The following is a 12,900-nucleotide window of genomic DNA, read 5'->3' as shown; positions in this document are numbered from 1 at the left end:
ATGCATACTTTCGAAAAACAAAAGTATGTACATAAATCCTGATCTCACCCCAACTCTGTTCCCGGAACACCTATTCAGTATGAATGTAAAAATTCAAGCAAAATCGTGTTCTTTGCTACTTTTAGGTGCATACCTGCTGAGGCTTTTTCTAAAACCCACTCACACGCAAAACCAGATTTTATGAGCCCAACTTTCAAAATTGTCAGCAGTACACCATTTGTGAGTAAGTAGACTGTGAAGATTTATGCTAATATTGTACAAACTGTTTGGCAAAAACTGCAGTTTGTAAAATACCGCATATGGAATGCAGGAACGCACATGTGTTTTCTACCTGTTTTATAAAAATACGTGTATATTTACATGCATAATTGTAACCATCCACGTGTAATAACCCAGAATTAAGCACTAAGGCAGGTATTTTATAAAGTATATAATTCATTTTTTCAGTCTTACCCACTTCGGTGGATTTTTTCTGGAATTCTGAAATAAGTTTTTGTGACTCATCTTCTATTTCCTTCAACCTATTGAAATTGATTTTGAATAGTTTAAGAAAGGCTCTGAATAAAATATACCAGCTGCTTATCACCAGGGATTTCAGTGGAGCAAGACACATTCTAGTCTGGGAGACGGATATGGGCGCCCACTGGGCAAAAGAACAACGGGAAGAGTGTTTTCACTGTCTGGGTAAGTTCTCCATATCAGCAGCTATGATGGAAAACCGGTATAAACCTCTCTATAGGTGGCATTATTCACCTAAGATAGCACATTGGCTCCCCAAGGCCACCCCCTTGTGCTGGCGGCAATGTTTAAATAAGGGATCTTTTAGACACATGTGGTGGAGATGCCCCAAGATTAAACAATTTTGGGAAGACTGCCAAGGGCTTGTAGAAGAGATTTTAGGCGTTAAAGTCCCCCTACAAATGGAAACCTGGTTGTTAGGCCTTTCATATCCTGGTTTAAGTTATGAGAGCCAATGGCTCTTCACGTTTCTGGTGACAGTTGCCCAGATACTTGTGGAAGCACAATGGAAGACTGGGACACCAAATAGAGATCAAGTGGTACAGAAATTGCGTCAAGTACAGTATCTAGAGAAATTGACTGCCCAAGCACTATAAAATTCGGTCCCTACTGGCTAAGCATGAGTACTAAATAAAGCGTAAAACTAGAGTTCTTCTAATCATGTTCCTGTCATGGTGTGTAGCACTCTGTAGCATATGAAACTATATATTTGTTCTAACAAGGGGAAGGGGAGGGGTAGGAATGGGAAGGGGGGGGGGGCGGGGGTAAGGGTCATAATAAAAAACAAAGGGGGTAAAGATCTATGAGTACTGTAAGATGTAGCAGAGCCTGCTTTAATGATGTTAGTTAGCAATTCCTTGATGGCACTGTATCCTATGTTCATGATGTTTGATATTGTGAAAGTACCCTCAATCAAAACTGTTAATATTAAAAAAAAAAAAAGGCTCTATACAACTGAATTTTCAAACCAACTTAATTTTTAGCACAAGATTGTTACCTTTGTTTTTCTAACATCAGCTGTTCTTTCAAATTACAAATAGTAACCTGGAATTCATCCATGGCCAATGCATGCAAGGCCTTCATTTCTTTATGCTCTTCCATCTCTGCTTCTTTTTCTTCAGTGATATGAACTAATTTTGTAAGCGCAGTCTGTAACTCTGTCTCCAGAGTCTTTTGATTATCCTAAGTTAAATAACATATACAGCTAGAACATTTTTAAAACACTATACTGACATAAAAAGATGCAATTTTATTTTAATTTCTAATTAATGCAGATCTCTACTACAACAGTTTCATATTTTAATTGCAGCTGTGGTAGATGATATTATGTAAAATTTTAAGGAAAAGAAAGGAAAATTGGTTCTTACCTGCTAAATTTCATTCCTGTAGTACCACAGATCAGTCCAGACTCTTGGGTTATGGCTCCCTTCCAGCAGATGGAGACAGAGAAAGTTTTACTGACACTGCTACTTAACCACGTGTGCCACCTGTAGTTCTCCTCAGTATTCATCTGTACCCAAGCAAAAATCAAACCACCAAAATTTCAGAAACTTTCAAAACTTGAAATATACCTCAACAATACTATATTCCATGCTATAAAAACAGAATGAGTGGACGAGTCACCCCCTCAATAGCATGGGTGGATTCTGGACTGAACTGTGGTACTACAGGAACAAAAATTAACAGGTTAAGAACCAATTTTCCTTTCCCTGTATGTACCCAGATCAGTCCAGACTCCTGGGATGTACTGAAGCTCCCTATTCAAGGTGGGACCTGGAGAGGCCAGCTCGCAGCACACTTTCGCCAAAAGATGGGGAACCCGTACCTCCCACATCCAGACGACAGTGCCTTGCAAAAGTATGTAGCAACTTCCAAGTCACTGCCCTGCAAATCTCCTGTGGAGAAACTAGCTGAGCCTCCAGCTACACATAGAATGAGCACACAAGTCATCAGGAACCAGACAACCCCTAGTAATGTAAGTGGATCTAATAGCCTCCTTAAGCCATCATGCAATAGTAGTCTTAAATGCTTTCAAACCTCTATTTGAACCACTCCACAGAACAAAAGAGGTGATCCGACCTCCTGAGTCATTAGTTACCTTGAGATACCGCAACAATTCTCTCCTTATATCTAACAGCTTGAGCTCCCTTGCATGGGGAGTGAACGTATCCACCTCAGGAAAAGCTGGAAGCTCCACTGTCTGATTCACATGAAATGGCGATACCACTTTAGGCAAAAGGAAGGTACTGTCCACAATGACACGCCGGAGTTTGAAATCTGAAGGAATGGATCACAGACAAGACAAAGCCTGCAATTCAGATATTCTAGCCGAACATATGGCCACCAGAAAGACAACCTTGAGAGTCAAGTCCTTAAGCATCGCCCTTCTAATCGGTTCAAAGGGGGTCTCACAAAAACCTCTGAGGACAAGATTAAGATTTCAGGATGGACAAACACTCTGCAACGACTGACGTAAATTCCTCGTACCTCTAAGAAACCAAATCACATCCGGATGAGCAGAAACAGTAGAGCCTTCTATTTTGCCATGAAGACAACCCAGAGCTGCCACCTGGACTTTAAGCGAGCTCAAAGACAACCTTTGGCCAGACCTTTTTGAAGAAAAGCCAAAATATCAGGCACTGAAGACTTGAGAGGATGAACCACTTTAGCTGAACATCAGGACTCAAAAACCTTCCATCCCCTCACATACGAAAGATTAGTAGAGTTTCTTCTGGTCTGCAACAACCTAGCAATGACAGTCTCAGGATAACCCTTACGTCTCAATCGCCACCTCTCAAAAGCCAAGCCGCTAGATAAAAGTGAGCAGCCTGGTCTGAAAATATGGGTCCCTGACGAAGAAAGCCCACTAGGTGACCGAAGCAAATTGAGCCGTCCATGGTCAAGTTGATTAGATCTGCGAACCATGGACAACATGGCTATTCCAGAGCCACCATGACCACTTCGTCCTGATGCTTTTCTATTTGATGCAACAGCTTGCCCACAAGTGGCCAGGGAGGAAATACATAAAGTAGAACCTCCCGAGGCCAAGGCAGTACCAGTGCATCGACGCCCGAGGCCCCATGCACTCTTCTCCAGCTGAAAAACCGAACCGCCTTGGCATTCAGGCAAGTCACCATTAAGTCCACGTGGGGGGAGCCCCACCTCTCGCGAATGAGCTACATCGCGAACTCTGACAACTCCCACTCGCCCGAATTTAACTCTGTATGACGACGCTATTCACTCCAGGTGTTAATCCACCCAAAGAATCAACTCTTGAGATTCCCGGGACACTGCTCGACTCTTGGTTCCGCCCTGCCGATTGATGTAAGCCACTGTCATTGCATTGTCTGAGAAAACCCTCAATGAATGATCTCTCACTAACAACAGAAATTTCTGTAAGGCTAAGTGGACCGCTATGGTCTCTAACCAATTGATAAACCGAGCAGACTCTTTCACGAACCAGGAACCCTGAGCCGACTGTTGTTAACAAGCTGTTCCCCAACCAGAGAGACTAGCATCGGTAGTAAGCACTACCCAATCCGGAACTTCGAGGTCTATCCCCCGAAGGAGATTGGGGCCTAGAAGCCACCAGGACAGACTCTCCCAAGCGACTCCCTCGAACAGCAAAGGAAGGTGAAACTCCTCCGAGACTAGGTTCCATCATGCCAAAAGAGCCCTCTGAAAGGGTCTCATATGAGCAAACGCCCACAACACCAAATCCAGGATCAAAGCCATAGAATCTAGAACCTCCAAATAGTCCCAGACCTTGGGCATCGTCTACCCTAACAAGCACCAAATCTGCCCTTGCAGCTTCCAAACACGCTCCTCTGAAAGGAACATCTTGCCTGTCAGTGTCAAATCGAGCTCCCAGATACTCCAGGGACTGCGACGGTTGCCGGTGACTCTTTGCCAAATTCACCACCCAACTGAGCGACTCGAGAATACCAATAACTTTCTGAACCGACTGGTGATAAGGAACCTCTGACTTTGCCCTAAGCCAGTCGCCAGATAAGGATGCACCATAACCCCTTCTTGATGCAAAACCACTTCCACCACCACCATCACCATCACCTTAGTGAAGGTGCATGGTGCCGTGGCCAACCTGAAAGGAAAGCACTGAAACTGAAAATGCTGGCCTAGAATCATGAAGCGCAGAAAATGCTGTGAGTCTGGAAGAATGGGAATGTGTAGTTACGCTTCCCTTAGATCCAGAGATGCCAGAAACTCTCCCTTGCGAACTGCCGCCATCACTGACCTTAGGGTTTCCATCTGGAAACGCGGAACCTTGAGCGCCGCATTTACCTTTTTTTAAATCGAGAATCAGCCGGAAAGTGCCTTTCTTCTTTGGAACTATGAAGTAAATGGAATATCTTCCCATGCAAACCTCCTCTTGGGGAACCAGAATCACCGCCCCCAACCGTTGCAAACGGTCTAGTGTCTCCCAAACCGTCACCTGTTTGTCTACAGAACCAGAAGGAGAAACTAGAAACAAGTCGTGAACAGGACGAGCAAATTCTAAAGCATAGCCATGCTTTACCATGCTAAGAACCCACTGCTCCTTAGTAATCCTGGCCCACTCCTCGTAAAACCATGCCAGGCGACTTCCTATAATAGGAACAACGGAGTGGACCATCCTCGCATCATTGTTAGGACTTAACTCCGGATGCACTACCCCCGGCAGTGCCCCATGAATGGTCTTCAGGCACCCCGAAAGGACTGACCCTAGGACTGTCTCCGAAGAAAAAACTGCCTTTGTGGACCTGGCACTTCTCTTGCCAGACGAGTCCTCCTATCGACCCAAAAACGGGAACACACCTGAAAAAATCTCTTGTCCTTAGGCTTATCCTCCAGTAACCTGAGGACCTTATTGTCCCCCAGAGACTACATCAACTACTCGAGGCCCTCACGAAACAAGAGCCAACCCTTAAAAGGCAGCGAGCCTAACTGTGACTTGGAGGAAACATCCGCCGACCAATTACACAACCAGAGCAACCTCCTGGTGGAAACCACTGATCCCATAATCCGAGACAATGAACGAACCAAATCAAACAGAGCATCCGCATCAAAAGTGACTGCTGCCTCAACATGTTCGGCCCTGTCTGCCTCCTTGCCCGATTTCGGCAGGCTTTCTTGCATCTATTGCACCCAGTGCAGACAAGCACGCTGCATAAAGCTAGTACAAATAGCAGCACGCAAACCTAGAGCCGAGACCTCAAAAATCCTCATGAGGTGTACTTCCAATTTATGATCCTGTATGTCTTTCAACGCCATGTACCCTACCATCGGGATAGTCATCATTTTTGTAACCGTGGAAACCGCATCAATTTTAGGCAGGGCAAAAAGCTCCAATGTCTGTTCAGGCAGTGGATAAAACTTCGCCATTGAACTTCCCACCTTTAAACCAGAATCAGGAGTTCCCCACTCTGTTTCCACTAGCTTCCTAATGGACGCGATATGGGAAGGCCATCAGGGGACCTCGAATCACGTCCAGGACCGGATCCATCCCCTCCAAATCAGAGTCCTCCTGGGCAATTTTAACCCCAAGAACCTGAAAAGCATGAGGAAGTAAGGCTTCTAAGCTCCTCCTTCCTAAAAAGATGGACTATCTTCAGGTCATCCCCCTTGGGGACTGGGATTCCCTCAGGATCATCCCCTTGACCCACACCTCCTGCCACCAGATATACCAGTAAATCCTGGCCAGGAGGGTCCTCTGTCCCCACTAGAGCTACGTCAGAATCCTCTGACTCATCCCCACCTGGGCCTGATCCCAAAGGAGAACCCAACAATCTCAGGACAGGGGAAACACGTTTTCTAACAGAACGATTCTGCCTTGGCCCTACAGAACAGCCCCCCGGTGGCTGGGACTGAGAATCTATACCAGCACAAACTGCCTGCTCCTTGGCAATATAAGCCTCATGCAGTAGTAAAATAAAGTCCGCTGAAAAAGGATTTGCCATCCCAGCCCATGTAGGCTAAGAGCTAGGGACCGGCAGCATGGGACTCTGTTCATCTTCCGAGTCCCCCTGACCGTGCCCAGAGACAGAACAGGTCAGAGACAAGCATGGGGGAATATCCCCCTCCCCCACCGACAGTGCAGGGAGTGGAAAGGGATCAGCACCCTGGCCTGAACCCCAGAATGGTGCAGAGGTGGGAGCGATGGACGTCCGATGCTTTTTCGTGCCTGCCGGGCCATCAGATGAGCCCTTCCCACCCTCCGAGCATCTGGTGCACAACCTGAGCTGGTTGAGATGCAAAAACGCCGAGCTGCACGCACGGCATGCTGACCTGCTGTTCAGTTCGGAGTTAACAGTGTGCTTGGGATTAGCAATCTGTTGTTATTTAGGAGAGTTGTAGGTGGATCCTTGGGCAGGTGGTAGATGACCACACCCCCAGGGGAAGATCCCGAGAGGGACCACCGGTCAGGCTCAGAGTATTTATTTATAAATTTTTCTATACCGGCATTAGTGGGTACATCATGCCGGTTTACATTGTAACAAAATGTATGGAGACAGACACACACTAGTATGGAGACAGACACACACTAGTTCTTTTATTAGACAGTATACTGACCCACCAGAGGTGGCAGTAGTGAGTTGGAATGCCCGGCTGGCCTGTAATCCCTCAGATATTGGAACAGCGATCCCTGGAGGCTGAGCTGTAGAGAAACTGAAATATAGTGAGTAGGCAGGGTATCCAGAGTTCATGTACTGAACCAGATGGTAACACTCACACAATGTCTCATAAAAACCCAGGAGTTGGAATGTATAGGCCCTCAAGGAGCGAGTACCTGGTTCCAGGGAAAGCTCTGAGAGAGCGATGGTAACTCACTGATGTAGTTGGCAGTGATGACTTCCAGGCAGAAGAGAGTATCGAGCAAGTCTGGGAATGAGGGCCCTCGAGGAGCGAGTACCGGTTCCAGATTGTCACCTGAAAAACAAAAGAGAGAGCGAGGTCCCCAAGGAGCGGGTACTGCTAGTAAGTCCGAGGAGGCAGAGTAGCTTAGGTAGCAAAACCCTTGCTAACCCGAGGAGGCAGAGTAGCTTGAAAAGTCGAAGTGAGTCTGTAGTCATTCCTTGCTAACTCGATGTGTTAGCAAATTCTAAGACCTTATATATCCGTCGCGGGTGACGTCATCTTCGGGGGACGCCCCCGAGGTTCGCGCCATCGCCGGTACTTCAGTCGGGGCCGCGCTGCGCGCGTGCCCCTAGGCCTCCAGGAAACATGGCGGGTTGCAGCGTCTAGCCGGTCCGGGGATGCTGGAGGACCTCGGCAAAAGGATGCCACGGCAGCCAATCTTCCCGCGGACGAAGAGGGAGGCGCCAAAGAGATAAGGAGGGTGGAGAGAGGGCGTCGGGAACCGACAGACACAACACCCGCGGCCCATCGCAATCGGTCAAAAAGTTGTCTAAGGGCACAAACAGTGAAAAAAAAAAACCTACCTCAGCACTAAAACAGCCTCACAAACAAAAATAAACATATCAGCTGCCAAAGCAATGAGAAGGAAGCTGCCCGCACAGCAGAGCTGTGCTACTATCTTAAGCTCTTTTTTTTTTTTAACTTTATTCAACTTCCGAAAGCTTAAACAGAGGATTCAAAGAGGAAAAGGAGTGCCTCACAATAAAAGAATATCCCAAGCCTGCAGCCACCTCAGCAGCCTTGTGAAGGGGAAGGATCTGGACCACCAGATTTACACCCCACGGGCACACAGACCAAACACACACAAGGGTCACCATCCGCCTCAACCAGACAGGGAAGAACCAACTAGGATTCACAAAAAACCCTAGGAGGAAGGCTCCAAAACTGCAGATTTTGTACCATCTACCATCTGCTAGAGACAGAGAAATACTGAGGAACTGCAGGTGGCACATGTGGTTAAGTAGCAGTGTCAATAAAACTTTTTCTGTCTCCATCTGCTGGCAGGGAGGCATAACCCAGGAGTCTGGACTGATCTAGATACGTATAGGGAATATTTCATATCTATCATGAAAAGTGCTCTGAGAACAGTTCTCTAAATTTTGAAAATTATTTCATTTATTGCATGTATTTGATTTATATTCTCTTCAGGCACTTTGAAGCAGAATACACTTTGAGACCATCCAAGGTAAAATAGCGGAACATCAAATTTCAAAAAATAAAATATTTCCCTGTCCCCAACCTTAATAGTATATAAATGATTAATAAAATATAAAATGACAATTGTTTTAGACCTTTATGGAAGCAATTTACACTAAAATGATCAAGGCAACAATAGAGAAATGTGTCAAGATTGCATGGTTTTACCTTGTCCCTCAATCAAAAAACCCTCCTTAAAGCAACTGAGATGTACTACTTAGCCAATCATAAGATGGACTACTGACGAGACAATGCCTTCTTTGTCTTATGTTTAATCATAGGCTATGGTACAACCCTTTAGAGAGAACACTTTTTTTGTATATATTTTTATGCAAGTGAAAAACAAACTTATCTTTGAAATCCTTAATTGAAGTCCATCTTTAAGTCTAGAAAAAGGACTACCCCTATTTATGATTGGCTAAATAGTACATCTCAATTGCTTTAAGGAGGGTTTTTCGATTGCATAGCAATTTACAAAAGCCATCTAGTGGCAAAGTATGTGGGTATTGTTATAAGCCAGTTTTCAAAGAGAAAGCAAAGTTGCTTATCTTTAACAGATGTTCTCTGGAGACAGCAGAACAAATCAGCCACAGGAGTGGCTGACATCATCTGACAGCACCATTGTGAGAAATGTGCTCTCTTCTAGCACCAAAAGAACCAGAAGTATTTCAGAGCATGTGCAGGAGTTCCTGCATTGCTCCAACTGCACAAGCTTTATTTAGTTATTAAGAAGCGGCGTTTCAACTTCTGAGAAATGGGTGGGATTGTGTGGCTGATTTGTTCTGAACTGAAATTAAAAATAAACTGGGTATGAATGCAACCCATCAGAAAAAAAAAGAGAAGTTGAAGCTACTATTTGAATAAATTCTGAAGAACTGTCCAAAGTGGCTATTTCTGTTCTAAGCGATAATGCTTTGTGAATATATGTCTCAAAGACTATGAGGCATCTTTACAAATGTACAGAACTGAAGCATGTCGCATCTAAGCTATAAAAGTCGCTTTAGTTTTGATCTTATGTGCTTTAACTGATTGTGACAGAGGAATTCCTCCATTCAAATATCAAAATGAAATGTAATGAAGAAACCACAAAGAGAGGGTTTGCTTTTAACTGGAAACCCTTGTCTACTTTCATCAAACACAAGAAATAACTGGGAAGACTTTCTCCAACTCTTTGTTCTGTCCAGATAGAACAACACTCTTCTACAATCCAAAATATTCTCTTGGATGAATGAAGTTTTGGAAAAAATGTTGGAAGGACAATAGATTGGTGTAAATGAAATTGAGAAGCCACCTATGATAAGAATTTTGGATGCATTCACAAAAGGATTTTATCTGGGAAAATTTAGATATATGGAGGATAGATCACTAATGCTTGAAAATCACTTACATTGCAAACTATTACTAATACAAGGAACAAAACTATACAAGTAAGCCATGTAAAGTTCCTTAGTAGTTAAAGGTTCAAACAATGGCTTCATTAGTTGAGAAAAAACAAATTAAGATCCCACCAAGACGGTGGAGTTCTAAGTAGTCTTAGATGATACAATCCTCTAATAAACTTTCAAACCATAGGAACCTAAGAAATCAATCATTCATAATAACATAAAAACATAGTAAATGACAGCAGAAAAAGATGCAATGGTCCATGGAGTCTGCCCAGCAGCCTTTTTTTTTTTTAGGATAGTAACTGCTGCTCCATGAAAAGTGCTCTGAGAACACTTTTCTTCATTTTCATCCTTTAGCCATAAGTGATCCTCTATGCTTATCCCACACCCTTTGGAATTCCATGATTATTCTTGTCTTCACTACCTTTCAGAAGGGCATTCCATGCATCCTTTCGGTGAAGAAATATTTCCTGATGTTCTTCCTGAGTCTACCTCTTTGGAGCCTCATTTCTCCTTGTTCTACAGCCTTCTTTCCACTGGAAAAGGCTTGGTTCCTGTGCATCATTAATGCCCTTCAGGTATTTAAAAGTTTATATCATATCTCCCCTGTCCCTGCTTTCCTCCAGGATATACATATCTAAGTCCTTCAGTCTCATCTCACAAGCCTTTGTGTACATCCCTCACACCATTTTAGTCACCTTTCTCTAGACTGCTTCCATCTTGTCTCTATCAATTTTGAGACACGGTCTCCAGAACTGAACACAGTGAGGCTTCACCTGGCTTCTGAAAAAGCACAATGGGAGTCTGACCTCGTAGCACCCTAGTGATCTTCTCAAGAATAGGAATTGTAGAGATATCATCCTTTGAAGTAGAAGGCATTAACGTATACTTACATAAAAAAAATCATTCTATGAAGAAACGCCTCTGAAAAAGACTAAATCAGTGATGGAAGAATTCTCACAGATAATCTGTCTGACTCAAAAGTGGAAGAGGAATTCTGTTTGAAACGATACACAATTAGCTTTAATACATCTGGATTCTTCTGCATCAAAAGAATTGCTACCAAATGTGATGTCTTCTGCACCGATAGATTCGCATTGCGCTGATGAGTTTTGGTTCGAAGATTTCTGTGCCAAAGAGGATGGCGTCCATACCACCCAGTATGGTGAATTCTGCATTGAAGATTTCCATGACGACAACAATGGCGCCGATTTTTTTTTTTGTCATATCTTTAATGAGATGCTATTTTTGGAAAATGGCACCAAAAATCTGTGATGCTTCAATGTGAAAATTGTGTATTTTTATGATACTGTTGTGTGGTCTCTGTGAACCCTTGGGCCGAGGCAGGATTGGCTCTAACTACAGGAAGGATCCTTGCTGGTTCCCGCCATCAGAAGATGGATCCAGGTGAAGCAGAAACCAATCAGGACCTTCACCTATACCAGCTCACATTCCTCTCGGGTGAGACTTTGGGTGCCAGAGCCCGCAAGACTTAGGTGAAGTCTCTGCTAATGGCAGAAGGTCTGTAGTAAGCTGGGTCATAAGCAGGCGGAAATCAAGCGTATTCAGGGTCCAGGGAATGGTCAAAAGCAGGCAACGATCAGCTGTATCTGAGGTCCAGGCCGAGGTCAAACCAGGTATGAAGGGAGGAGAAGAGGGACAGATAGGCAGGGCAGGCAGGTGAGGACAAGAACAAGCAGGTAACACTGATGGAGAAGACAGGGAAGGAGGACTGAAGACAAACTGGCTGAAGACAGGAAAGCATAACTAGAAAGTAGTTGGACCTGTTGCTAGGTGAGTTGCTTCCGGGAAGCTGCCCTTATATAGGGCTATGCTGATGATATCTCCAGGGCCCTCAGGGACTTTCTTGCCATGGTCCCTTTAAATAGGAAGCGGTGCGCATGCCTAGGGGGAGGCATGGTGCGCACTCCCAGCAGTGTCCAACCAAGATGAGCAGCAGTGTTCAATGAGTAGAGGAGCAGGGCTGGCCCAACCAAGAGAGGTAAGTGAAATGGTTCACAGGAGCAGTCCACGAACTGCCAAACGCAATAGAACACCCTCCCCCCCCCCCCTTTTTTAAGCTCTCTCCCTGAGGCTCTGGGTTTCCTAGGATACCGCTGATGAAAGTCCTTCAAGAGATTAGTGTCCAATATGTTGGAGGATAGCTCCCATGAATTTTCTTCTGGATCATAACTTTTCCAAGAAATTAGGTACACAATCTTTTTTCCCCTCCAGAGGGGAATATAGGACTTCTTGTACTTCGTATACATCATCTCCATCAGCAACAAGTTCCTGGGGTTCAGCTGGCTCTAGGGAGGGCCAGCTGATGTTATTTCTGTACCCTATTCAATCTCTTTCGTTTATTTCTCTTTGTCTGACACGTCTCGCTCTACCTTATTTAGATGTGATATATGACATATGATAAGTGATATGTGAATAAATTTACCTACCTATACTGTTCAATAATACCCCTTATCCCCTTTTAATAGAGTGTACATATGTTGTCCCCGAATTATATTTAACCATATCTCCCATTGTGCTTTCAAGTTAATCTTAAATTATTTAGCTATTTTATCTATTATGTTTATCTATTTTAATTGAATTATTCTCCTAACTTTTCTCTTAGTTATTTTCTAATATGCTCTAACCTTCTGTTCTGTTCCTTTCCTTATTCCCTAAAGTTAAAATATCATTTGTAAAGCACGGGCGCTAAATGTTATGTTTATTTTTAGCTCTGTTGCGAAGTATTGTTGATTGTGAACCGATGTGATGTTACTAAACAAATGTCAGTAAATAAATACAAATAAATAAATAAATGAAAGCACCACTGGCTTAAGCATTGAAATGTCAAAAATGTGGATTTTTTACGTGGGTGGTAGCCTTA

The 12,900-nt window shown here is 44.0% G+C and overlaps 1 protein-coding gene across 4 annotated transcripts in view; it reads right to left on the bottom strand.

The window, feature by feature from the left end:
* The window catches only part of SYCP1 (synaptonemal complex protein 1), a 345,552-nt gene that overhangs the window by 221,663 nt on the left and 110,989 nt on the right, over positions 1 to 12,900 (bottom strand). For all 4 annotated transcript variants that reach the window (XM_029573719.1, XM_029573718.1, XM_029573720.1 and 1 more), the window contains exons 13-14: positions 1,517 to 1,701; positions 454 to 521 (exon numbers count right to left, since the gene is read on the bottom strand). In XM_029573719.1, coding sequence (XP_029429579.1) covers positions 454 to 521; positions 1,517 to 1,701 — 253 coding nt within the window. The remainder of the gene's footprint in view (positions 1 to 453; positions 522 to 1,516; positions 1,702 to 12,900) is intronic.

Source organism: Rhinatrema bivittatum, chromosome 12 (assembly GCF_901001135.1).
Source record: "Rhinatrema bivittatum chromosome 12, aRhiBiv1.1, whole genome shotgun sequence".
In the NCBI taxonomy this organism is placed as follows: Eukaryota; Metazoa; Chordata; class Amphibia; order Gymnophiona; family Rhinatrematidae; genus Rhinatrema; species Rhinatrema bivittatum.
This window is presented reverse-complemented; position numbering and strand designations above follow the sequence as displayed.